Source organism: Zootermopsis nevadensis, unplaced genomic scaffold (assembly GCF_977971745.1).
Source record: "Zootermopsis nevadensis isolate Lab colony 2312 unplaced genomic scaffold, Znev_1.0 Znev_ptg000010l, whole genome shotgun sequence".
NCBI classification, from domain to species: Eukaryota; Metazoa; Arthropoda; class Insecta; order Blattodea; family Termopsidae; genus Zootermopsis; species Zootermopsis nevadensis.
In genome coordinates this window covers 4,859,111-4,884,303 of record NW_028259142.1, presented here as the reverse complement: position 1 = coordinate 4,884,303, position 25,193 = coordinate 4,859,111, and the positions used below count along the sequence as shown (strand labels likewise).

The following is a 25,193-nucleotide window of genomic DNA, read 5'->3' as shown; positions in this document are numbered from 1 at the left end:
TCTCTTTGTAAATAACATTATCAATACATATGTCCAAATACATTACTTAGTAGGCAGTGAAGATCCTTTAAGATTACTTCAAATTAGGCATTAAAAGTTTTAAAGTTAGATATAGCGTAACACCTACTTGTTTACGTGTAGCTACCATTGTATACAGAATTGTACAAAATAAGATACTGAAATTCACACCAGTATAAAATACCCAAATCTTTCACTGCCTTATATGAAGAAACATGGCTTTTACATTAATTTCTACATATGTGCATATAACTGTTCATGAGATAGAAGTGCAATGAATTTTATATTATTGAATATCTGCTGCCTGCTGAACTGCACACTACTTCATGTGGACTCTTCATTTGATTCGTCTTTCTTCTTCCCAAGAAACAAGAGTGGCGTCATCCCAAGTAAACAGCCGAGTGTCACGCCTAGAGCCCTTCCCTGAAAATAAAAGTGTTCTTACTGAACTTGAAGACCAGCAGAAGTCACAGGATACAGAATGTCCCAATGGTAGTGCAGGCATCAGAAATCATAAAAGTCTGGGGCAGGGGGTACGTATATCATACTTAGTACGCAGTAGCAGCCTGTGGAAAAACTTGACTCCATTTGGCCCACAGTGACGTTCAAATACAGCCATTTATCAATTTTACTTTGACGCATTCACTATGTGCCAAGCACATCCTCTTACCATGTTGGCAGCACGTCGGGAAGTAGGCATGTCCAACTGAATTGGGGATAGCTTTGGTGTCTGCATGCCAACACGAATTGCCAGTCTCTCAACATACCAGGCTGAACCTATGCCCATTACGTCTGAAATTGTGTTTCCTAAGGCAGCGGCAGCCATTGTGGACACCACCACGACACTACCAAGCATCATCTCAATCTGGTCACCCTGAAAAATAAATCATACATATAATTTAAGACAGACAAGGAGAAAGTATGTACTACACATCTTCTTCTTAAAGTGCCTGTCCGTTTCGTATGTTGGCAATCAGCATAGCAATTTGAGCTTTACTGGCTGCTACTTGAAACGGCCCTCCAGTGGACATCGAGAACCAAGTTTTTAGGTTCTGAAGCCAGGAGATTCTTGGCCTGCCAGGTCCCCTCCTTCCGAATACTTTTCCCTGGATTATCAGCTGAAGCAGCCAGTATCTATCACTATTTCTCATGATAAGACCGAAATATTCCAACTTTCTCTCTTTTTTATGGTGTTAACAACCTCGACGTCTTTGCAGAGTTTCTCGAGAACTTTTTTGTTGGTTACACGGTCAATACAGGAAATTCTGAGAATAGGTTGGTACAACCACATTTCGAAGGCCTCCAACTTTTTTGAAGAAGCTTTGGTCAACGTCCACGATTCAGCGCCGTATAAAAGCACAGAGAGAATATAACATCTGCAATCTTGAATTCCGGACATCATGATTATTAAAGAGTACTAACCACACAACCAAGATGATCAGTCATTTCAGTAGTTTAAAGGGTGTTTGGGAGAATTTGGTGGGCATTGAACTTTAGTCTGATGACAAGAGTGGTTTCCACTCATTTGGAACACACAACCTACGCAAACAGTATATTCCGATACAAGTGACAAGCAGCTCTAATATCTGTTGCTTTCCATTAAACGAACTTTGTGACTTAGTGGTTTCCTTTTCTTTTCACAATGGTATGACTATACAGAGTTAGGTTCTGGTCCTCAAAAGAGTAAAGGTATGTTAACAGGATTATTGCAGAATGTTAAAGGGAACGAGCGACTAGAAAGGAGCAGTGGCGAGTTCAGACAAATTACTAATCACATCGACACTTGTCAGGACAGAGGCAAATCACGAAATGCAGTAATGCTGAAGCGAACAATTTAGAAAGTGTAGAATGACAGTGTTTATGTTTCCACATTAAAATCAATTTAGAGCCTGTTAACGAGTGAAAGAAAAATGTAATTCCTCCTAATGACAAGGATTTCCCATCGATTAATAATTCGCGGATCGGATAAAGAACTGCGAGTTTCCCGAAGATTTGTATGCGGCCCAGTTGATTTAAATACAGAGTGAGTCAAAAGTATGTTTAAAAGCATATATCTGCCGATCTGTTGGAATCTGAGTGCCCATACTCGTGTCCCTTTTAGGTCACGCGCGTGTCAGCGTCATGTCATAGTCAGGACAATATCAGTACGTGTGTTTCCCGAATAGAGGCCTTTTAAGTTTCCAAGGTCATTCGAAAGTCAATTTTTCAAAGGCATATTTCTCCCGATCTATAGGAATCTGAGTGGAAATACTCATGTCAGTTTGAGGTCACCGACTGGTCAGTGTCGTGGCATGGTCACGAAAATATGCGTCCGTGGGTTTACCGAATAAAGGCCTTTTAAGTTTTCAAGGTCATTCGAAAGTAAATTTTTCAAAGGCATATTTATGCCGATCTATAGGAATCTGAGTGGCAATACTCATGTCAGTTTGAGGTCACCGACTGGTCAGTGTCGTGGCATGGTCACGAAAATATCTGTCCGTGGGTTTACCGAATAGAGGCCTTTGAAATGTTCACCGTCATTTAGCAGTAATTTTTCAATAATTCAAACGCTCATTTCTGCCGATGTGATGGAATCTGAGTGACCAAAATCATGTCCGTTTGAGGTCACGCACATGTCAGCGCCATGTATACATAAGCAAACAATGACAAGAGTGTGCAGTTGGTCTTAAAATTGAAAACCAAATAACTCGATTAAACACCAGTTACAGCAAAACCAACTTACTAAATTCAAATTAATTAAAGCTGTTACGTACGGCTATGATCATAACGAAGTTATCCAGGAATCCAAACCCAACAAAGGGAACTGCGTTGTAGAGAGAAACTGCAACCAATTAACACCAATTATCTAAATTACACTCGAGTAGATACACATGTTGAATTGGGATTTCTGGTTATCAGGACGACGAGTATGAGAATGGCCGTGTTCTGCGTAGTGTGGTACAGTGAAACCTCTCTAACTTGGACACTTGCGGTTCCATGATAATGTGTCCAACTTCCAGAGGTGTCCAGGATAGAGGGAAAGGGAAAAATTATCCTTTCAAATTGTGGTGTAATTACAATGTGGTAATTGCAAAGTATTATGGAGCCCTTCCCAAAAAGGAAATTATTGATAAGAAAAATCAAAAGGGTAAATTAGATTTTTTACAAATTTTGTTTTCACTAAATTAAACTTGCATGGATAAGCTAAAAGTGAAGGACACCAATACTTTACGTTTACAGACAATGTAACCTATTTACTTACATAATCTAACTACTGTAGGCTTGCTTAAATTAAGAATAATTTTTAATGACAATAATAATAATCTTTTGAAACCCACTCTCATGGTTGCACAAATGTTCAGAATGTATTTTTTGTAATTGTACTTAAGGCAGTAGCTCAACATATCATGTCACTTATTTCTTGTAAAAAGTCCATGACAAGACACTGCTGTTTTGCTTTTATCTTGCAATTTGCCATCCCCTTTCGAATTTTCGTCACAATCAGAATAAAGTTTCAACCATTCCTTGTTGGTTATGAGCGAAAGCATACCATTCCAATTTCTGTTAACACTGTTTAACTCAGTTGCAAGCACAGTACTGATATAGTTAAAACTCCAGTAAAGGGTTCAACAAAAGAATAACTATACACTTTCGCTGCATTCCAATGATGTGCTCAATGTATCATACCTTCAACCATAAGGTAATCCGCAGGTAGAAGGCATTCATAAGTCATAAATTCAAAACAACAAAATACTAACTGTAAACATTTCCCATAAAAGTATTGAAGCTAAGTGCATGCATGCACCTGTCCAACTTACAACAAAAGGGGTGACCAAGTTCCAGGATAAAGGGGTGTCCAAGATATAGGATATTGTGGATATGTAAAATTATAGGATGTCCGCCGGTTCCAATTAAAAGTGTCCAATATAGAGGGGTGTCCAGGATATAGGGGTGTCCAATTAGAGGGGTTTTACTGTAGTTTCCTCCTGTCTAAGAGGTGCCTGCCGCCTCATCTCAAACGGCGCAACAACCCAAAACACGGTCATCTTCACATCGCCGCCTTGAGAACCTGAATCACTTCGGCAGAAATTTGTTTGCATTTGATAATTTCAAACATCCTGACTATTCTGTACAAGGTGATATGATCTCATCACATACTCCTACTACTGATTATGATGATGATGATGATGATAATAAGCCAGCACCAACAGGTCAGGATGTTCCTTGGGATGCTGATCGTAATTCTAGTGGCCAAGAAATGTCCCAGGTTTTTATGATTGTTAACTGTAGTGTTTACAAGACTCGCCCCGAGTCAGATAAATGCAGTCAAATCGCTCACACCCTATCTTCATAATACCCGGTCTCTTCTTTTCTTCACGGAGCTTTTGCGAATTGGAATGCAAGGCAACTCCAACAGTCCGAAGTGTTTCTTAGCTACGATGTCCTGAATTATGACGTTATATGGCGTCGAAGAATGATTACAAATGGAATAAAGGTACCTCAACTGGAAATCGGAAGAAAACCACAGAAACTAGTAGAAATAATCCGAACAGGCCGCAGGAACGTTTGGACTACAAACCAGACTGGCAAGAAAATTGCATGTGTCTCGTAATAGAACCCAATGGTTCAACATCGCTGACATCAAAGCCCGCCTCCATATTACACGGTCCTAGCCATACCTCATCCTAACAGCCCATTTCTCTTTTATACACCTGAATGTAATCCTGCAGCCACGGTGGTCTAGCGGTTAGAACGCTGGCCTTGTAATCCTGGGGTCTCGGGTTCGATTCCCGGCGGTGCCCGAATTTATAACTTGTGTTGGGCAAGGCCGTGGTCTAGGCAACACGGAGTTTTCCTCCGTGGCATCCCAACAATTACTCCATTCACACACAGAAGAAGGCAATGGCAAACCACTTCTGGATCATCTGCTAAGAACGTATATGAACAGGTCCCAGTCCGAGAAAAGGATGAAAGGATCCTGTTCATATGGACCTGTCGTCAGACAGAACACTAAATAATAAGATGAGGTGGTCTAGCGGTTAGAACGCTGGCCTTGTAATCCTGGGCTCTCGGGTTCGATTCCCGGCGGTGCCCGAATTTATAACTTGTGTTGGGCAAGGCCGTGGTCTAGGCAACACGGAGTTTTCCTCCGGGGGCTTCCCCGGTTTCTCCGTGGTATCCTAACAATTACTCCATTCACACACAGAAGAAGGCAATGGCAAACCACTTCTGGATCATCTGCCAAGAACGTATATGAACAGGTCCCAGTCCGAGAAAAGGATGGAAGGATCCTGTTCATATGGACCTGTCGCCAGACAGAACACGAAATAAATAAATACATAATGTAATCCTACCATCTCCCGCCTCGGTCTAAAAATTGGCCGTTTTCCAAAAAGTTTCCGACTCAGAATTACGTACACATTACTTGTGTGTCCTCATCCATAAGCAACGTTTTGTTAGCTGCCCTTCGATTTTAGAAACTGTCAGCAGAAGAGTTTCAACTAACAATATAAGACCAGTATTTCACGTAGTTCGTTTTCACTGCAAATGTCAACGAGATCTGTAGCAGACCTAACGTTAAAATGTCTGGCTGTAAATTGTTGAAAGTAATTATTTTGATTAGTCGGTTAATCGGCAATTCCCGCATTTTAATGCCTTCGGCATTATTATGTAATGGGTACTAGAATGTTTTATCGTGTTTACTTTTTCTATAGATATGTTTATTTTCTGTTCTTTTGTGCTGACTCTGTAATGGGCTCGTATGTGTGTTTAGTTAGCATGTTAAAATAAAGAACTGAACTGAGTATTACTACCGAACCTCGTGGTGTCGCATCGTACGTTGAAGATTCCGCCTTCACATCTGAATCCGAAAATCGACTCTGCGAAAGACTGTAACTTCTTTCTCAGTCACTCCAGGGAAATACTGGGTTACTATCTCAAAATAGTCCACGAATGTGCTTTATGTTTATAAACAGAATTATTTTAAATGTTTCCTGTTATTTTCTATGGGTGCGAAACCTGCCTTCACACAAGTAGAAAAGAAAATACGTGCGTTGAAGTCGCGTGAGAAGGAAGTTCTGAAGAGGACAGATTTACATAATAAGGAGCTTCATATAATATTACGATGATGAAATGGGTATGACATACAGCACGCATGGGTAGTATACGAGGTGCGATCGGAAAGTTTCAAGACTGCGCGTATAAAAACCCATACACTTATCTCAGGTATTAAATTCATCCATCACCCTCGAAGTAGTTCCCCTGGGAGTGAACACAACGATCCCAGCGCCGCTGCCAAGCCTGGAAGCATCCCTGGAAATCTTTCTTTATCAGCCTGTCAAGCACCATCTGCGATTCTGCCTGAATCTCTTGCCAAAGACTCGCCAAAACGGCCAACCGACCCCAACTTCCTTTCTAAGCTCCGTGTGACTTCTTCCTTTTCCCAAAGATGAAAATTCAGCTAAAGGGAAGGAGATTTGAGACGATAGAAGAGATTCAGGCAGAATCGCAGATGGTGCTTGACAGGCTGACAAAGAAAGATTTCCAGGGATGCTTCCAGGCTTGGCAGCGGCGCTGGGATCGTTGTGTTCACTCCCAGGGGAACTACTTCGAGGGTGATGGATGAATTTAATACCTGAGATAAGTGTACGGGTTTTTATACGCGCAGTCTGTAAACCTTCCGATCGCACCTCGTACAAGGTTTTAGTCTGGAAACCTAAAGAGAAGGCACCGACCACTTCAGAGACCAAGGCGCAAATTGGAGGACAACATTGTGATGGAAGTAAGAATTACTCGTAGAAATCAACAGCACTACGAAGCTAAGAACACCGTCTGGGTGTCCAGATAAACTGTACATCCAGTTCTGGCATCGTCTGTTGTCTGCCTTAAATATAATTCCGATGCGGCTTACATTATTTTGGGTTCAAGCAGGTCTTGCTTCTGAAATTATCATCATCAATACATCATACTGACGGACTGCGCTAAACTTGTATAAATTTAGCAGCCTTAAATTTTATTCTATGAAGAAATAACTTTTAATTTATAAGATCGCTAAGAAATCTTGAGATATTTAGTGAGTACGTACCTCTCCACAGGTCTCCACTGGTGGGGGGTGGCACAGTCTCAGCTGCAAAGCAAAAACACGGTCAAGCCAGGCAATTTACAGCGAATGAATGTACACTTTGTGAACGAACACTAAGTGTCACAGACACTACGTCACACCGAAAAGTAGCTACTGAATACACTCGAAACTGAATTATTCTTTTGTTGCTTAAATTATTGCTTCCAGCGTCGAATGAGATGGAAGATAATCATCAGTGACATGTGGGTAAGAATCTGGAAGGAGATAGCCTCCAAAGAGTTACTACTACATCAACCTGCCTCATGTAACGATAATTTTCCTCGCTCATCTTCATTCGGTGCAAACTACAAATTCTGGGCCACTTAGTTGAACTTTAGATTACTTGTAAAATGAAATCACAATTTGAAAACTGTAGCATTAGCAGTCGGATGTTTATATTCTTTTAGAACTTTTAAAATGTTCTATTAATACGTAAATTACAAAAGATTTATTACTACTGTCCTAGATAATCCAGTCATGCGACATGCAAAACTTATAACTCCACGAACGTGCACATCGTAAATGGTGTGCAGTGTAGACGAGGAAGTTCGTAGGAGGGAAGGGACGGATGTCGTCATGCAACAGAAAAAGTCGATGACATGATACATGAACGTCAGAGTTCATGCACACAACATGAACACTGTTGCTGAGCTCAGCTGAGATCACGTCTCTTGAACAAGCTTGACGACAGAGAGAGACTTTCATTCCGACAAGGCAGGTTCGGTATTTTCCGGGAACATACAAACGCAAATTGAACCTGGATAAAGGAGTCACCGGTAAGCCTGTTGGAGTTATCAAAGAATTTTACTTATCTATATTTTCCGAATGTTCTGCGATTCTCCAGATAAACTCTGCTGCATGAACTGAAATTAATCTCATATTAAAATTACTGATAATTACAAACACGCATCTCGTCAAACGAAATTCTCTGCAAATGGCGTAAATTTAAATTAAAATTAAGAAGAACGCGATTCTTAAGTGGCGCACTACGCAATTACCAACGTTTCGGAGAAGCATAGTGCCTTCATGTTCAGGGCTGAAGACCAACATCGACATCTTCACCGCCGTGAGAACCTGAGATCTCACAGGAATCGATATGTTCAAGATATAAATGAGATTTAGAAACCACCGTTTTAAATATTTATCTAGAGGACCAATTTTCTCTTTCCCCTTCCGTGAACACTTTATCTCATATCCGATTTTCAAATTTGTAGTAAGGAAAGCGGAAAATACATTGCTTATGCATAAAGCAAAAGGAGAGAATGGGGAAATATGAGAGAATAAGAGTTGGGCAAACACACGAAACAGGCGGAAAATGAATAGTGAAAGTAAGAGAGACGAACCCGGTCAAGATCAAAGATGGCGAGACACGACATCCGTCCAGCCAGGCGCGTGAACTCACCCTGACACAGACAGCAAACGAGTTACAAGCGACGAAAGATTCCACCAAAATACATTACACCTTGCATTCTTTTACGCAAATTCCAGGAACGAGTTCGCACCGACACTAATGTTTCTGTCGTCAGAGTTGAACAAAAAAATTCTGAGTATAACGAATTTCATGCCACACCCCCAAAATAAATCGTGTCATGCAGCTGAATGCGAGAACAAGGGTAAAATTTAAAACGGTAACAAATTCGGTGGCCTCTGCATTCCACCAGACCATAGGCTGTGTACATAAATAAGAGTAATATAACTTGCTAAAACATCTACGGCATGATTTACAATAAACTGTTTGTACACCAGAATTGAATTAAGTTGTGTGCACAGTATAAATATTAGAATGGAGTAACTATTAGATATTTAACACGCGCAATAGTAATGCTACCATTTGAATAAAAGTGCTGGAATATACAGACTCATGTATAGGTTGGAGAAAATGTGGATATCGGTTCAATAAATAATTACTATATTAACATTCAATGAACAAGAAGTGCACAGACTTGACTGGTGGGGCACAGAAACAGAATTTGCCTTAGCGCCATTCTTCCCTAATGCTTACTATCCGAACAACAGAAAACATTTTAATAAAAATTTCCTTGGCTATTATCCATCGTCTAGTAAAATATAAAATATAAAACGTAAAACGACGTTTCGGAGATGGTACTCTATCTCCGTGTGTAGGAACCTGAAGACGGAGATAGAGACCCATCTCCGAAACGTCGTTTTAAGTTTTATATTTTACTAGACGATGGATAATATCCAAGGAAATTTTTATTCAAATGACTCTTTACCATCGTCAAGAAGTTTTAGATTTGAAACAGAAAACATGTTTGCCCGGATTCGAAGAAAGAAACAATTGTTATCTCGCCCATGGGTGATGGGGTCAACACCGCCCGGGCCCCTAAAAAATCATCTTTAAAATTAATCAAGTATAATAAGAACCTGACATTTTTAAGTAAAGGCAAATGAAATTGCAATTTTTCTTCGTGTCTCTTACTTATTTCCTTCTTACAGAGAACACATTTAATATTAATTGTTGACTTTTTTACAGGAAGAATTAAATGTAACCAAATTATAACATAGATTAATTCTCTTTGTATTATTTTCAACTACCAACAATGCAAATATCGAACTAGAATGCTCAGCTTTTATATGAACACCTGCGTGTCTAACAAAATGTTTTGGAATTTATAAATCACACCTGGCATAACAATTAAAATTGTTTCGTCATAGTTTTCGTTGGCATTGTTGTATTTCATTAGTATGTATTGTCGTCAACAATCAGCTTTTCTTAGTCTGAAAAGAACTGAGCTGTGTAAATCGCTTGTAGAATAAGTGTTATCGAAGAATACTGCCCTACACTCTCTGAATTTTGTTATTAATTCTATTGTTTATTTCTGGTGGACATCTAGATAGGTAAGGGCTTTTTCTCGTTTTCTTGTTATTATTATTTATCAACATATTTACATGTGTTATTAACACTTATGAACTCTTGCAAGAAAATGAAGCCACGTTCTTCCTTTCTAACACAATTACAAATAATGTTAGACTGACTTTACATACCCTAACTGTATAATTTCTGTAATCGTTGGTAATACCAAGGAAGACAACTGCTAGCTGAGATACATGTACCGAGCCAGGCAGCCACCGATAAAGCAGTCCTGTCTCTTTTAAAGTTCTGTAAAAATATTTTAATTTTATCTCCTAAGTCCTGGATTTCACGCACACGAAGCGAAATTAAACCCAACCATCAACTCTGAGTGTGGGTTCCGTAAATCAAATGTCATTAAATCCCCCGGAGTCGTCGCGGAGATGAAAAATTCTGATGGATATTCACATTACGCACTACGCTGTTCATGAAAATCAATATCTGCCCATATTACGGACATCTTAAATCTCTGTTAACGAAGCCCACGTGTTTCACATGTCAATTCATAGAGAAACTCCAAAGGGCAAACATGAGAGTGTATTTCATGTGCTTACGACTGTATACAGACTGAAACATGCATACATATTTGGTGCTGATTTGTGTGACATCCACGGCGTTAGAATTTGGTGCAAACAAAGTGAAATTCTAGACTCTTGCCATAGTCACTACGCAGTCCGTTCCCCTTAGCAACATCGGCTCCGGGCTGGAAGGACGCCACCCCCTCGCCAAAGTTCTTTGGCGTAAGCGCGTTTGTCCATTTCCCCCTGAGAACAGCTGTAACCGTTCGAAGAAGAAAGAACAAATTCACTTTAAAATACGCAGAATAATGAGTTCGGAAATCAAACTGCTCTAATAAATCGATGGATACAGACTAGCTTAGTCTAGACAAAGTACGTGGAAACAGAAGTATCAAGAGAATTGGACTTGAGTTACCTAAATTAGTATATATATAAAAAAAGTTGTCAGTGAAACCACGGTTCCGGAGAATTTGACGTAAATACGTCTTTACGGAAAGGAAGTTTATATATTGGCTTCATTCTAAATATTTCCTTTATACCCGCTTTACAATTGAGATAAGTTTGATTAAAACATTGCTTATTTAACTTGAATTAGTTACGCTTAAGATGGGTCTGTGGTAGATGAATGCAATGTAATGTAATGTTTTATAGGTAACAACAATGTTAAGTAAACAGATGACGTTTCCTACGTAACATAACAATGAAGTTACACTTTTTCATTCCCCTTTTTCGTAACACTTTTTTGCCGAATAACCCTTCCTTATAGACGTATTTACGTCAAAATAATTCTTTTACTGTCCCTGTTCTTAACGCAACCCTTCCAAAATAAATAAACCAATCTGGCTTACATTAATAATTATCTCAAAATTAGGGCGCCATTTTTCAAATTAGCAACCAAACAAAGAAGTACTGTCCTAACTACTCAAGAAATATCAATAAGACTAGTTTGAGAAACCAATACTTTAATACCTATCGACAACAGTCTGTAACAAATATCAAGAAAAACAAACTAATTCCTGTTGCTTTTAAACAGAATTCAATACCAGTTTCTTCTGGAAAAAATATTAAATTACGATGACTACGTATGCAATTCTTCAATCACATTAAACTCGTTATGAAGACTTTCCATAGGCCTAAATTTTTTTACGAAACGTTACAATATTAAAAACGGAACACCAAATAACAGTTGGCATCGTCGATTTACATAAATATGTCGTCACGCCTCTAGTAAGTCCATTAAGTTCAAAATCCTATAGTAGGCTTATGGGGAAAACAAACTCCAGATATTTTACAAAAACAGTCCGAATCCTGCTTGAGCGACTTTTATCGGACATTTCACACGTGTAAACGAAACAGTCACCAATTAAGCATCAATGCCTAGATAAGACAGTGCAAGTGAGTGAATGAGATGACACAACTTCAATTTTCAGAGATAGTGAGATAGGAATATAGATTTCGTTTTAAAAAAAATTATATCTTACTTGCTGTTGGTCGTGTGACAGTCGCAGCATGTAAACAAAGAGCGAACAAACAACACGCATCATTAGTTACACACGAAACAGAATGAGGAATGCATGCATACAAAAACACAGCAGATGAATACAGTATCCAGAAGGCGATGTGCACTGAACTGCGAAAAAAAGGAGACGAACTGAATGTTGTTAGCAAAAAGCAGCGATCACTCTTACAAACTATATATTAGTTCTAGCTACACACTAGTCCACCACGCCCAAGCCAATCATTACAGCTAGAGCATATTCATTCAGTGTCTGTGGATTACGGAAGGCAAATAAAGCATTTGGAAGGAAGCGGGCTTGGTTTAATTCGAGATACTACCCCGGAAACCTCATTGAAGAGCCTGAGGATAAAATCAGCCAGGCCAAGTTCAGAACAAATATAAATTTAAATTGGAGCGTTACCACCACTTTTCGAAGCTACTCGTATCTCGGTTTGTGTTTTCGCGTAATTAAGCAAACATTTTGAGAACACTGATCTAAATTCTGGATGGTCGAAATCAGCTCAATTACTTAATATTCACAAAAAAAAAACATTTAAGCTTTGGAGTCGAATTTGCAATCCAAATCCGCATTCACTCTCGGCAAAGGAGGCAGATGAAAGCTAAAACACAAATACTAGAATAATATTTGGTAGCTGATAACGTTTATCCACATTAGCAAACTAATGCGTAGCTGAGATTCAATTAGCAGATTCCGATACGTGATCTTCTGTCACCACCAACTGATTTTCAAAGCATCTATGAGGCGAGCTACTCTAATGAAGACAGACGTGTAGCCCTAAACACACATGCAACTCCTATCTATGAAGTTTACGCCGTCCGAAAGAGAAATAAGCGAGAGATTAAAGTAACTTCCAACTCCGCTAACATAGAAGAGGGCCTGGCTTGGTGCATACCGTACTTCCTTGCGAGCCAGTCGTCAGGAACGGTGCAGTAAGATCCAGTGGGGTCCACATCCCCTAGAGAGGGCAGTTTGCTGGGACGACCAAACGCTGACCGCCACCTCACACCAGCCAGCTGACCTGCTCCATCACACATGACACGTCTACATAGCAATACAGTACACTCAACACATAAAGCAAATGCAACACCAGCTAGTTTAAGCACACATGAGAAAACCTGGAAATGTAAACCAGCATCAATTAAACATGACAGAACACACTATCGCACTTCATTTATTCTTGGTTCATTTAACAACGCTTTATCAACAAGAGCCGACTGGTAAGATGAGTGTGAATTGTAAATTATGTGGATGGAAATTACCGTGGCCTATTTTAATGCGCCATCCCAGTATTTGCCTACAAGAACTGAAGAAACTCGCTAAAAATCTCAATCAGGATAGCTGGTTCCCAGGCCAAGATTTGATCCGGATATTCTGACAGGTTTAGTTCTTCTCAGTCCCTCCAAAAAAATGCCGGGACATCTTAAAATAAATTACGACCGCTTCCTTTCATATCTTTACCAGTACGTCATTCACGATCACACTCCCGTTCAATGCTACGTATGCACTTTGCGCATAATACGCGAAGCAGGCAGAGAAAATCATATGTTCGTAAGAAGAGTCATCTTTTTAACACTAGTGGGGACATTAAAAATATCTGGATGGGTGTATGGATGATGTGACCACATTCATACAGATCGATCTGTGTATCCGGAGAGACGTGCGAATAGTGAGTAGCCCTGTACAACTTAAATGGAAGCTATAAATAACCCCCAGCTCCTATACGACTCATATGAGCTGCAAATTTTTATGCCGGCTGTATACAGAATTGGAAATGTAATATGAAAGATTTTAATATGGAGCTACACGTTATTACCGATATGCAGGACTTCAAAATTATGCCAAATTCTATTAAAAAGACTCGTCCTAGGTGTGTACATCTGTCGGCAGGGTCTGAAATAATTCCATACCCACTCACGGTCCCACAATTTCGTATCCAATGGATACAGGGAAACCTTTTCTCAAAGTATCACAGCCGAATCGTTAACGCTGACCACTGACCTACATGTAATACATTGGGTAGTATGTTGGGTGAGCCCTCTGAATCATCAATACACACTGGTGAAGAGAACAATGCTATCCCTGTCGGCAATCGAACCCAGGTCGTCCAGCCTACAGCCCGTCATTTTGTCGACTGAAATATTCTGACTACACCGACAACTGTCACCATGTAAGATTTGAGGTTTTCACAGCGGTTAACATCAACCAGACTACACAGCGCAACAACCCAGAAGACAGAAATCTTCAATTGTCGCTATACTATGCCAAATTTTATTCAACCCATTATTCAAAATCCATACAGAACTGTTCTCATGAAGATAGAAATTTTTGGTCGAATAGGATCTACTAGTACACACTGTGCGACCACAGTGTCATCAGGAAATGTTCAGTCAATCACACCTCTTGATTTGACTCTGAGCCAGTCTGACCAGAGTCTCAAGTGTCCACATCACTATGTCTCTGTGCAGAGATGAACATCATGTCAAATGTGGTGCACAATTTTCATGGACTTATGTCAAATGACTCATTTTGACCAGGAGTGTTCTCTGGTAACTCCATACTTTTTCGCACATTGCATTGGTAAATTATACTTAACTGAACAAAACCCTCCAATATCAGAGCCTGATATTAGATACAATCCTGAGCCAAAGATGGCTGTCTGTAGCACTGTGTAGTCTACCTTACTACATGATGCTACAACATAGAAGACAGCCATCCTTTCATTACTCTTGTTTCTAGATAATTACATTTTGAAATATTCTCAAAGGTTCATTACCTATAGTTATAATATGAAATAATTACAATTAGAAACTATATTTTGTACTAATTTTCAGAATTTCTTTGAATTTGAGAACTATTCCACAACATGTAAACAAGAATTTGAGCCCAGAATCTTCTACCAGACACAACTATTTACAATATGGAACATTTTTACAAACAACTGAAATAAGATTTTGAAAGATTTCAAAGATTAACATTAATAAGACTGAGTTCAAACGCGGGAAATACACTAGCATATTTTATGTACAACCTCTGTATGCAGACTTCAACTGAGTTGTGTTACATTTGCCATGTATCAAGGAACCATAATCCTTATGGCATAATTATATTCTAAGCAGCTCTTATACATAATGAACTTTGGATATAACACATTTAGCAAATAACTTAATTCTTCTTAAAATAAAGTTAGAATGTAAAAAGAAGTTGTTTAAACTACAAAGCTACAACAACATAAATAATGTGTCAGTATAATTTAATACTGCCAGTTTTTCCACTGGAAGAGAATAAATAACATGTTTATAAAATTCTGAAAAATAATTTCATTACATAATTAAATAAACACAGTATGCATAAATGTTCCGGGAACATATGACATAATCTGTCTTCCACATAGTAATACTTAACAACAATGCAGGCCGGAATATTCTACACATGACAAATGTTCAGGGCAGTAACATGTGGCAATTTTTAAATGCAATGTTACAAAATAATTTAAGGAACATTTTAAAAACTGAAACTTGCTTCCTAAAGACCCTCTTTTGCCTCCCTAAATACCCTTCCATACTCAGAATGTATGACTAATGTTGGATTTCTTATGGAAATTGCATGTAATACATAAATAAATGCTTGCTTTAAAAATGCAGTATGTGATCTGTTTCTTAGAAAAATAAACATACATAGCAAACTCCCACGAAAAAGAATAAAACTGGTGTTTATACTGAAAGAAAGAATAATTCTGAGCACCAATTTAGTTCTAAATGGTCTTGAACTAACCCTTTATACTTTAATAGCACCAAATAAATAAATAGAAAGGCTTGAATAAGAAACTCTCTTATATAATAAAGTATTACCTTCATATTCAGCTTTTCTTTTCTCTGACTGAAACTCCTGTAGGGCTGTGAGAAGTGCCGTCCTTTCTTCTCCAGTCAACCGCATGATTAAGTCTTGTGCCTGAAGTTTTGTTAGTGGTCCTGTCAGTGAGTGTATTTTTTCTTCTTCTAATGTCGATGTAGAGCCACTGTACAATACTCTGTGTTCTTTTTGTACATACTGCACAACACTTTTATATGCTTGTACCTGGTATTTATTTCCTGACACTAGTGAACCTACAAACAAACTTCTGTTATTTATATTTGGCGCCCCTTGTAATGACGTATAGAAACGGCTAAGCCTATTCTTCCTGTCGGTAGAAAAACGCGAGTTCCAACAGTTAATAATGTTTCGTATTCCCACATGAAAATATCCATTTTGAGTTCTCAAAGCCATATTTCCAATGCTTACGATTGCATTCACGGTCAAGCAGGAATACATTTCTGTAATAATTTTACAAAATGTATGGAGTTACGTAGACCATTCACTTACTAACCTCTGGCCGTGGCCATGATGTTAGAATCACCTCATGCGGGTGACAAGTGAACTGTTAGAGAACACTTGACGTTTGGTATTCGAATGTGAAACGTTTGCACATTAATATTACTACTAGGTACATATGGTTTAATTTGCGTAAAATATAAATTTATAAAATTATTTGACACAGTAAGTGTATTTGTTTTGCAGTAAACATCTTAATATTAAAACATGTTACTAAGGGAAGAGGTTTTATATACTTTATATAAATTTTGTGAGGTTATGTAATTTTGATTCATAACTTGTCACTGCCTATTTGGCAGCTGTATTAATTTTAATGCAATAATAAAAATTCACAACACTGATTTTTTTTCTCTCCAGATGTACGTATTAAGCCGTTTCCTTTGTTACAGGTAACCTATCTTTCACAATGGCCAGTGGGTCATCAAATGATACCCAGCTAACAATTGCTCAGAAAACATGGGAGATGGCCAATAACATTGAAACTATTAGCATTATTGATGAAATATACCGTTATGATCGAAAACAACAACAAGATATTCTCGCAGCTAAGCCATGGGAAAAAGAGTAAGGATATGTAGATAAGAATATCAAGGTGAAATAAAAAAGCTAATGTTATGCTTCTTGAAAACAGTGGATCATATCTTAGGCAGCACTGTGTGTCCATCTGAGATTGGCTGCTAAAATTATGTTGTTGTCCATATTAGTCCTTAGATATCCTGTGTATGCAAGAATATATGCTGGAGCTATCTTTGCATTATTAGAGATGAGTGATTTTTTAAACACTGAAATTGTAGTGAATGTTATTTGTGTGTAATTGTAATTTTAAACCGAGGCTATGATCACTGATACTGTTATCAGTTGTGTGACCCTACAAGCTGGGGGAAAGAGGGTTTGGGAAGTGGGAACAGGACATTACTTTGTTATTCACTTATTATTTAATGGCTATTAGATTCAGATGAGACATGCCTTTCCAATTTAAAATTTAAAAATAGGAGTAGTTTGGTTTTTTTGTAGTGTTGACAGTACAGAAATCCAAATATAAAAAAATAAGGCAGGAAGTCAGTTTCTAGTTAAACAGAGTATGTGAAAAGAATACTGAGGGTATATAATAATATCTTCCATTTGATTGTTTATCAGTCTATTGGTTATGGCAATAACCAGTTTCCTCATCAGCAAATGATTCATATAACTCCAGTGCTGAATTGGTTAAAAGGTGCTTAGCCACTTATGTATCTGCTGTGGCTATGGACATTGTCTGGTCTACACAGTGAAATATGAACAGTGACTTCAGCCACCAGTAATTCAAGTTGCTCCTGTTCTTATGCAGTTAGCAGTCACTTGGCTACTTCCAGCATATATTAAATTTGGGTCAAATCTAGGCAGTGAAACGCAAATAGCGACTATAGTCACCACTTCTAATTCAGAGTCAATGGTAATTGTTTAGAAATAGGTATGAACAGAAATTATTAGATGGCACCGATATGTGGATAGATGGATATACAGACAGAAGTAAAGATAAATGTATTTGTTAACATATAAAATAAGAAACAGGGGTTGAATGTTACTTATATGAAATCATCACTTTGTTAAAGTACTTAGACTCTTATATTGTGTTATGAAACTGTGTGTTGCAGCCCACATTTTTTTAAAGATATCAAGATTTCAGCTCTTGCTTTGCTCAAGATGGTGATGCATGCTCGATCAGGTGGTACACTTGAGGTGATGGGTTTGCTCCTAGGAAAAGTAGATGCTAATACCATGATGGTTATGGACTCCTTTGCTCTCCCAGTGGAAGGCACAGAGACTAGAGTTAATGCACAGGCACAAGCATATGAATACATGACAGCATATATTGAGGCAGCAAAACAGGTAAGAAGAATATTCTGTACCAAATTTTAACATACTGCATTCATAAAGAGTGCAGTAGTTATATCCCAACAGAGGTCAGACTGTTTGTAAATAACATAATTCAATTAAATGTCTCTAATTAAATACAGTTTATCAGTACTTTGAGTAAGTGTGTCTGAATTGTGCTTTTCTGTTGTTATGAGAGCACCTACGAGTTTTAAATGTTGTATTTTTTAACATTGTTCAGTTTGGTACAAATGACCACAGTACTATATTTTTGTTTAGGTTGGTCGACTAGAGAATGCCATTGGCTGGTACCACAGTCATCCAGGATATGGTTGTTGGCTCTCAGGCATCGATGTGTCTACTCAGATGCTTAATCAGAACTTCCAGGAGCCTTTTGTTGCCATTGTAATTGATCCTGTCCGAACAATTTCTGCTGGAAAAGTTTGTCTTGGGGCTTTTAGAACATATCCAAAGGTTAGTGAAGTTATAATACCTAACAGACCTATGGGTGTGACATAGAGTTTCAACACAGCTAATATAAAAGCCTTCCATTGGACAGAACACGACTGTTCCATTTCTCATCTTCACATTCTGTTGACCTAAAGTCTATGCGAATGTTATTTATCCCTTACATCTCCTTCATCTTCCAAGTGGCTACTATACATGTTTTTCCACCAGGATTGTTATAATGTTGAGATCAATCAAATTAAAGTGATAAGAATGGCACTGCAATTTCAGCATTATTTAGACTTTTATTCCTCCTTTCAATCCCTGTGTCTGATTATTCTCCTCAGTAGTGATCTGACATAAAACATAGTCTTATACAAATATTTTGTTGGTACTAGTGGTTTGTTTTTATTACTGCAGGGATACAAGCCTCCAAATGAAGAACCGTCAGAATACCAAACTATACCTCTCAACAAGATTGAAGACTTCGGTGTTCACTGCAAGCAATATTATTCTCTTGAAGTGACATACTTTAAATCGTCTTTAGATCGCCGTCTGCTAGATTCATTATGGAATAAATACTGGGTGAATACGCTAAGTTCATCTAGCCTTCTGACTAATGCAGATTATACCACTGGGCAGATCTTTGATCTCTCTGACAAACTGGAACAGTCTGAGGCTGCTCTTGGACGTGGAGGCTTTATGCTTGGTGGGGCTGACCCACATGACAAGAGAACTGAAGACAAGTTATTGAAAGCCACAAAGGACAGTTGCAAAACAACCATAGAGATAATTCATGGCCTTATGGCTCAGATGATTAAGGATTGCCTTTTCAATCACATTAAACCCAAATATGAAACATAAAATACAACACTATGTATGACATAATTTTTAAACAGTTTCAAAAAAATTGTCTCTTCTAATGATATGGCAACATGATTAAAAAATTGGTGCAAATAAAGTGAAATTATCACATTTGGAAGTTAGTGTACTATCCCCAAGTGGTAAGAAAATTTGAGTGCTGCTGATTTCAGCAAAACATTTGATAAAATGTGCCAATATGACAAAGAATTTATGGAACAGCTGTTTCAGTTTCCTTTATATTTTTTCTGAGTACCACTTTCCAAGGATTCATGTTTCATTCAATAACGTCCTATGTTTTGAAGGGCTGTCATTTACCTGAATATTAAATTTCCCAACATTAAAAACTTTATATTAAATATAGAGTGAATCTTACAACACTGGCACATCCTGAAATTCCTTTGTAAGAAGTCTAACATAAATTAGACAAAATGAGATCCTAACCCATATATAAATGTCAGAAGTGTAATACTTGGTACTGGACTATACATAGGTGGGAAAATGTTTGTGGGGTGGACATGGCTGTACTTCTTGCTTTGAACAACACCCATTGCTTCATTTCTTTGCTGACTTTTTAAGGATTTACTTTAATTGGACTGAGCAGAAATAATATGAGATAATAAGAAAGTTAAATTCTGGAAACTGTGGTAGGAGTAAGGGACATAATATCAGAAGTCTTTGCACTAAAGTTTTTGAAACATGAACTTTTTGTTACATATGGCTTCACAATGACCCATAATTTTATTTATTTAATACACAAAAATGCTAGAAAACTAAAGCCCCTCATTAAAATAAGCACCTTAGAGGTAGGCTTTCAATTGCTACTGATTGGACAAATAAAAATCCATGACAATTTTGAAACTATCACACTGTGTACTGTGGTCAGATGATGGGTAGTATAGTAAAGGTGAAGAATACTGTGAGGTTTAAATTAAGAAATTCCCCTTTTCCATAATGACATTTTTGAAAGTCAAACAGAATCTCAACTGAAGGTAACCTTCAAGCATAAAATCCATTACAACACAACTCTAGACTCAAAAGGTATTCTTTTTTCTCATTCTCAATCCATATGAAGCAGAATTATGCTTTTCAACATTGCTTCCACCTTCTCTTACAACTATGTATGTGGCAATACAAAATGGAAACAAAACAGTATTTATATTTGCAAGGTTCGCTTCTTTTAACACTTTATACAGCATACAATATGAGACAATAGAAACCCTGACTCCCATTGCAAAATTTTCAAATTGGAGGGAATTCTAGAATTCATGTTCAGACTTCATGTTTGCTGCATGGCTTGTCTCCCAATGTCCAGAACACAGCCATGAATGAATATATAGAAAGCTAGGGAAAATATTCCTTGTACAGACAAAAGAGAGACATGCCTTGCAAAAATCAGACAAGGGAACAATATAGATTGTGACCAGTATTACTGAATTTTTGGACTTTTCCATCATCTAGCATTCTGAAAAACGAATGTCTTCATCTTCAGGTGTAGGGATGGGAGGGGGGGGGGGTGTTCCTACTCCATTGGGTCCATTAGAAACAGTTAACCTCTATCTGATCTGATTCAGGATGTCCTGTTATTGAAGTTAGCTCTTTCTAATGGTCCCAATGGAGTACGTGCCCCCCCCCCAAACAATCCCTACATCTGAGGACAAAGATCTTATTTTCAAAACAATTTTTTCAGGATACCAGATGATGGACAAAGTCCAAAAACTTAGTAATCCAGATTGCAATACACCATTGTCAGAACCCTTTACAATACAGATTGTGGTATTATGAGTCACTGCACTGCACCGCAGAGTCTTCTGTCTGTATACCAACATCTTGGAGTGATATGCTACCTCCAACTTCACTGTTTATTCCTAATGAACACAGCATGGTCCTCCAAAACATTAGAGTACAACCATAAGACTACACAGTGCTACAATCCAGAAGACGCACTGCACACTCATGGTGCTACAGGAACACCAAATTCTAAAAGGGAGCAATATTTAAATGTAAACAAATTTTACAACATATGTACGTACATAAGGCGCAGCAGTTTCTTTAGATAATGTATTTCATTTGCGCAACACTTCTCTCAGAGTTTGCAATCACCTTTTATCTACAGCACAACAAACTGTAGCCATCCACAAATGGATGGGAAAATTAATTTTTAGATATATACAAACGAAAATATTCAAGTTAAAAAACAGTGGGTTGAGGGGAAAGACACTGAATTAAATTGTTTTATGAACCCTCCACCACTCAATGTGATTTCCTAGTAATGAAATTATGTATAATACATCCTTCTTTTTTACAGTCTTTCAGTATATAATAGAATGTGAGCACTGCTTGGTTATCACACTACTAAATATATACACATGAACATCATAACATAAATGTGATATTCTCCACTGAAACAGTTGATAAATTTCATAAAATTGACTTCTCACATATTCATTGGCAGCAGGAGCAGAACCCTTCACACATTCTTGCAGAAAATACCACAGTTTTGGTACAGGTGAGAGTTAAGACTGAATTCAGGTAGGAACGTTGCAGAGCAGAGTATCCTATGCTGTCCTGGACATAGTACTGTTGTAATATTGCCACAGTGATGCGAGTATCATTCAGTCCTTATGGGACAAGTATAATGTGCACAAAACTTTATCTAATACTACAAAAGAGAAGTTCCCATACAAATACTGAGGCAGGATGTCACTACAGCACTACCACTGCACTACAACAAAGAGATACAGGGAACACTAGTTTATAACACATTTTCTGCACTTCATATTTTTATGAATACTGTACTTGTACTTCTTTAATAATATTCATTCTATTCGCTTTAAAAACATTTACTTCTGATGAAGCATTTTGTCCCAATATGTAATAATTTATAGCTTACATTTTGGAAGCTACCTAGATCATTATTACATATAAAAATGTATATTTATTATAAGTAAATTAATGTCCTGTTCAAAATACTACCCACAATCTTATTCAAGGAAACAGGCAGCTGCTACATTACCTTCATGTTGAGAAGAGGAGGAGGAGGAAAAGGAACCAAAACACAAACATACCTTAAAAAATCAAGAAAATGAAACAGCAATGCATACAGAACAAAGTATGTGTGTATGTGTACATAAAACAGAGCTATAACACCATCTGTCAGGTGAGAAAAAGAAATAAAAATTTTCTGACACAAAATATGGCCACTTTTTGCTGTGTCTGTGTGTTCACTATCTTCCACCTGTCCATTATCACAGTGTTACTCATTGACAATCCCAAAATGATTACTTCACAGCAGGTAGCTACAAACATGAATGAATAAAGTGCATTAACGACTGACAACCCAGCGCTCATCCTGCTTATCTGCTTCCCTCTTCACGTATCACTCACATGATCACTATGAAGAATATTAATACCAACATTATTTCACTGTTAATTTTTCATTTATTTTGTACGTGACAAACTCAGAACTTCGGAAAATATGGTATTTTCTTGAATACCCCACATACTGTTTTATAAAGAGAAGTGGGATGTGTGGATTATTTGTGATGAGGAATGCAACATTACTCTCACCAAGTGCCATTTTAACTTTGAAATCTATCTCTTTCATGTACCCACATGCCAATCCATGAGCAACAGCAGTTTATGAATGGATAGTAATCTGTGAGGTACTAATGCATGAACTCTGCTAAACAGAGCACCAAAGGCATGCACTATGTATTTTGTACACTTATACTTGACATGTATATTTTAATAAATTCATATAACTTTTTTACCTTTTATTTCTCAAAGAGCTGGGCATTAGGTTATCTAACGGTGCAGGGTACTCGAGAAAATTCAGTAGCATAAATCTGTATAGTCAATCAATGTCCAGACTATGTACACTACAGCATATTAAGAAAATAGTGCAGCACATGTTCAGATCACTTCACAGAAAACAATATAAACAAGAAATACATTAGATATTACACTTCTCAAAATGTATGATAAAACAAAACATTCATTACAATCCCCCCATTTAAATGAGCTCTTTTAATTCCTTTTGGTTGGTCCTGAGCTCATTACCTGATGTTACCTGTTTGGAAGTGTTAACTATGATGTCTACGTAATGATACTCGCACCATGGGAGCTTGGCAGGCCTGAGTTCCTACATCATCATAAAATGGATGTAATTAAGTACACTCTGCCTCCATGGAGCTGCCCAGCAATCAGACTGGCCATCATTAGGCCAAGATGGCACTTACTTGCCTTCCAATTGACTGAAGAACAATAGCATATGACTAACACCTACATGCTCCTCATGCGGCACAAGGTCACTGCCAACTCTCTGGCGGAAAATTATTCACCTCTGCTTGGTCCTGTATTGTTGTACCTCCTGCACTGTAAGATACTCGAATACGCATACGAAGGGCTGTCTGTAAGCAATCCAGACACAATGTCAACATGCAGATATTAATAGAGTATTAAAATGCACTGTCCCCATAAATAAATCTTACAGTATGGCAATATAAAAACAAAGCTTTGGGAAACAGCATATGGAATGGAATCATCAGACTACACATACAGTCAAGTAGTGGGGTAATCTGAACAAACAATGAAGCTTTAGGAGAACTATGGAGAACGCTTGTCACAAGATAAATCACCCTGGTGAAAACATCAATGATAATTATATACACTGCTTGATCAAAAGTATCCGGACAACCCTCTGTATACGTAAACTCGAGCCTAGATATCACTACGACCGCCGCTGCTGCTATAAAAGGAGGCAGAGGGCTCGATGTTGTTCAGTGCTACGTGATACCGACAGAATGGGTGGAGCAAGGGAGCTCAGTGACTTCGAACGTGGTATGGTTATTGGTTGCCACATCAGTAAGCAATCAGTCAGGGCCATTTCCGCCCTTCTCAAGTTGCCCAAGTCGACCGTCGGGGACGTGATTGTGAAGTGGAAACGGGAAGACACAACCACAACAAAACCACGGCCGGGTAGACCACGTGTGTTGACCGACAGGGACCATCGAGCATTGAAGAAGGTGGTACGGGAAAATCGAATGTCATCGTGTGATACCATCACCCGTGAATTCCGCAGTGCCACTAATTGTGCACCTTGCACCATGACTGTGCGCCGGGAGTTACGAGGACTGGGGTTCAAAGCCCAGGCACCTGCCCATAAACCGCACATTTCGCCTCTGAACGCTAAGCGCCGCTTTCAGTGGTGTAAAGAGTGCCGCCACTGGGCTGTGGACAACTGGAGACGCGTGATTTGGAGTGATGAATCACGCTATACCATGTGGCAGTCCTATGGGAGGGTTTGGGTGTGGCGAATGCTAGGTGAACGCTACATGCCGGCCTGTATAGTGCCCACAGTGAAATTCAGCGGAGGTGGGGTGACAGTGTGGGGGTGTTTTTCATGGAAGGGACTTGGTCCTCTCGTAATACTACGGAGCACGTTAAAGGTGGAAGGATATAAGGACATTTTGACCAGCTGCGTGTTGTCTACGGTAGAAGACCAGTTCGGAGATGATAACTGTGTGTTTCAGCATGACAATGCTCCCTGCCATAAAGCAGGGTCTGTTCGTGAGTGGTTTGTGGACAATAAGGTTCCGGAAATGGACTGGCCAGCCCAGAGCCCCGATCTCAAT

General features: G+C 38.4%; 3 protein-coding genes across 14 annotated transcripts in view; 1 reads left to right on the top strand and 2 right to left on the bottom strand.

Moving 5' to 3' along the window:
* LOC110837224 (transmembrane protein 65) lies at window positions 1–16,415 on the bottom strand. 3 transcript variants are annotated; one of them, XM_087346305.1, is made up of 6 exons: window positions 15,876–16,415; window positions 12,920–13,045; window positions 7,082–7,123; window positions 2,772–2,839; window positions 689–892; window positions 1–441 (listed from the first exon to the last, which is right to left on the bottom strand). In XM_087346305.1, the coding sequence occupies exons 1-6, from the start codon at window positions 16,333–16,335 to the stop codon at window positions 343–345; spliced, it is 999 nt and encodes a 332-aa protein (XP_087202431.1). In that variant the 5' UTR covers window positions 16,336–16,415; the 3' UTR covers window positions 1–342. The 3 variants fall into 3 exon arrangements, with proteins under 3 accessions (XP_087202431.1, XP_087202432.1, XP_087202433.1); XM_087346306.1 differs by lacking the exon at window positions 12,920–13,045; XM_087346307.1 differs by lacking the exons at window positions 7,082–7,123; window positions 12,920–13,045.
* Window positions 9,849–19,671, top strand: CSN5 (COP9 signalosome subunit 5). 3 transcript variants are annotated; one of them, XM_022079121.2, is made up of 5 exons: window positions 9,849–9,976; window positions 16,785–16,959; window positions 18,030–18,264; window positions 18,529–18,723; window positions 19,117–19,671. In XM_022079121.2, exons 2-5 carry the CDS (start codon window positions 16,802–16,804, stop codon window positions 19,558–19,560), a joined length of 1,032 nt encoding a protein of 343 aa, XP_021934813.1. In that variant the 5' UTR covers window positions 9,849–9,976; window positions 16,785–16,801; the 3' UTR covers window positions 19,561–19,671. The 3 variants fall into 3 exon arrangements, with proteins under 3 accessions (XP_021934813.1, XP_021934812.1, XP_021934811.1); XM_022079120.2 differs by lacking the exon at window positions 9,849–9,976 and adding an exon at window positions 16,406–16,507; XM_022079119.2 differs by lacking the exon at window positions 9,849–9,976 and adding an exon at window positions 16,421–16,560.
* Window positions 19,672–20,696: 1,025 nt separating this feature from the next.
* Window positions 20,697–25,193, bottom strand: part of AP-1gamma (adaptor protein complex 1, gamma subunit) — a 29,078-nt gene continuing 24,581 nt past the window's right edge. For 7 of the 8 annotated variants that reach the window (XM_087346297.1, XM_087346299.1, XM_087346300.1 and 4 more), the window contains one exon: window positions 20,697–23,969. In XM_087346297.1, coding sequence (XP_087202423.1) covers window positions 23,868–23,969 — 102 coding nt within the window. In that variant the 3' untranslated portion in view covers window positions 20,697–23,867. The remainder of the gene's footprint in view (window positions 23,970–25,193) is intronic. The other variant, XM_087346298.1, reaches the window with a different exon arrangement.

Excerpts from the sequence above, each read along its gene's own strand:
- LOC110837224 (XM_087346305.1), bottom strand. The coding sequence starts at position 16,335 with ATGTATTCCTGCTTGACCGTGAATGCAATCGTAAGCATTGGAAATATG. Across the intron at positions 13,046-15,875 it reads AAGAAAAGCTGAATATGAAG|GTCAGCTGGCTGGTGTGAGG; the intron begins GTAATACTTTAT and ends GTGATGGAGCAG. Across the intron at positions 893-2,771 it reads ACTTCGTTATGATCATAGCC|GGTGACCAGATTGAGATGAT; the intron begins GTACGTAACAGC and ends TTTATTTTTCAG.
- CSN5 (XM_022079121.2), top strand. The coding sequence starts at position 16,802 with ATGGCCAGTGGGTCATCAAATGATACCCAGCTAACAATTGCTCAGAAA. Across the intron at positions 16,960-18,029 it reads GCTAAGCCATGGGAAAAAGA|CCCACATTTTTTTAAAGATA; the intron begins GTAAGGATATGT and ends TGTGTGTTGCAG. Across the intron at positions 18,724-19,116 it reads CTTTTAGAACATATCCAAAG|GGATACAAGCCTCCAAATGA; the intron begins GTTAGTGAAGTT and ends TTATTACTGCAG.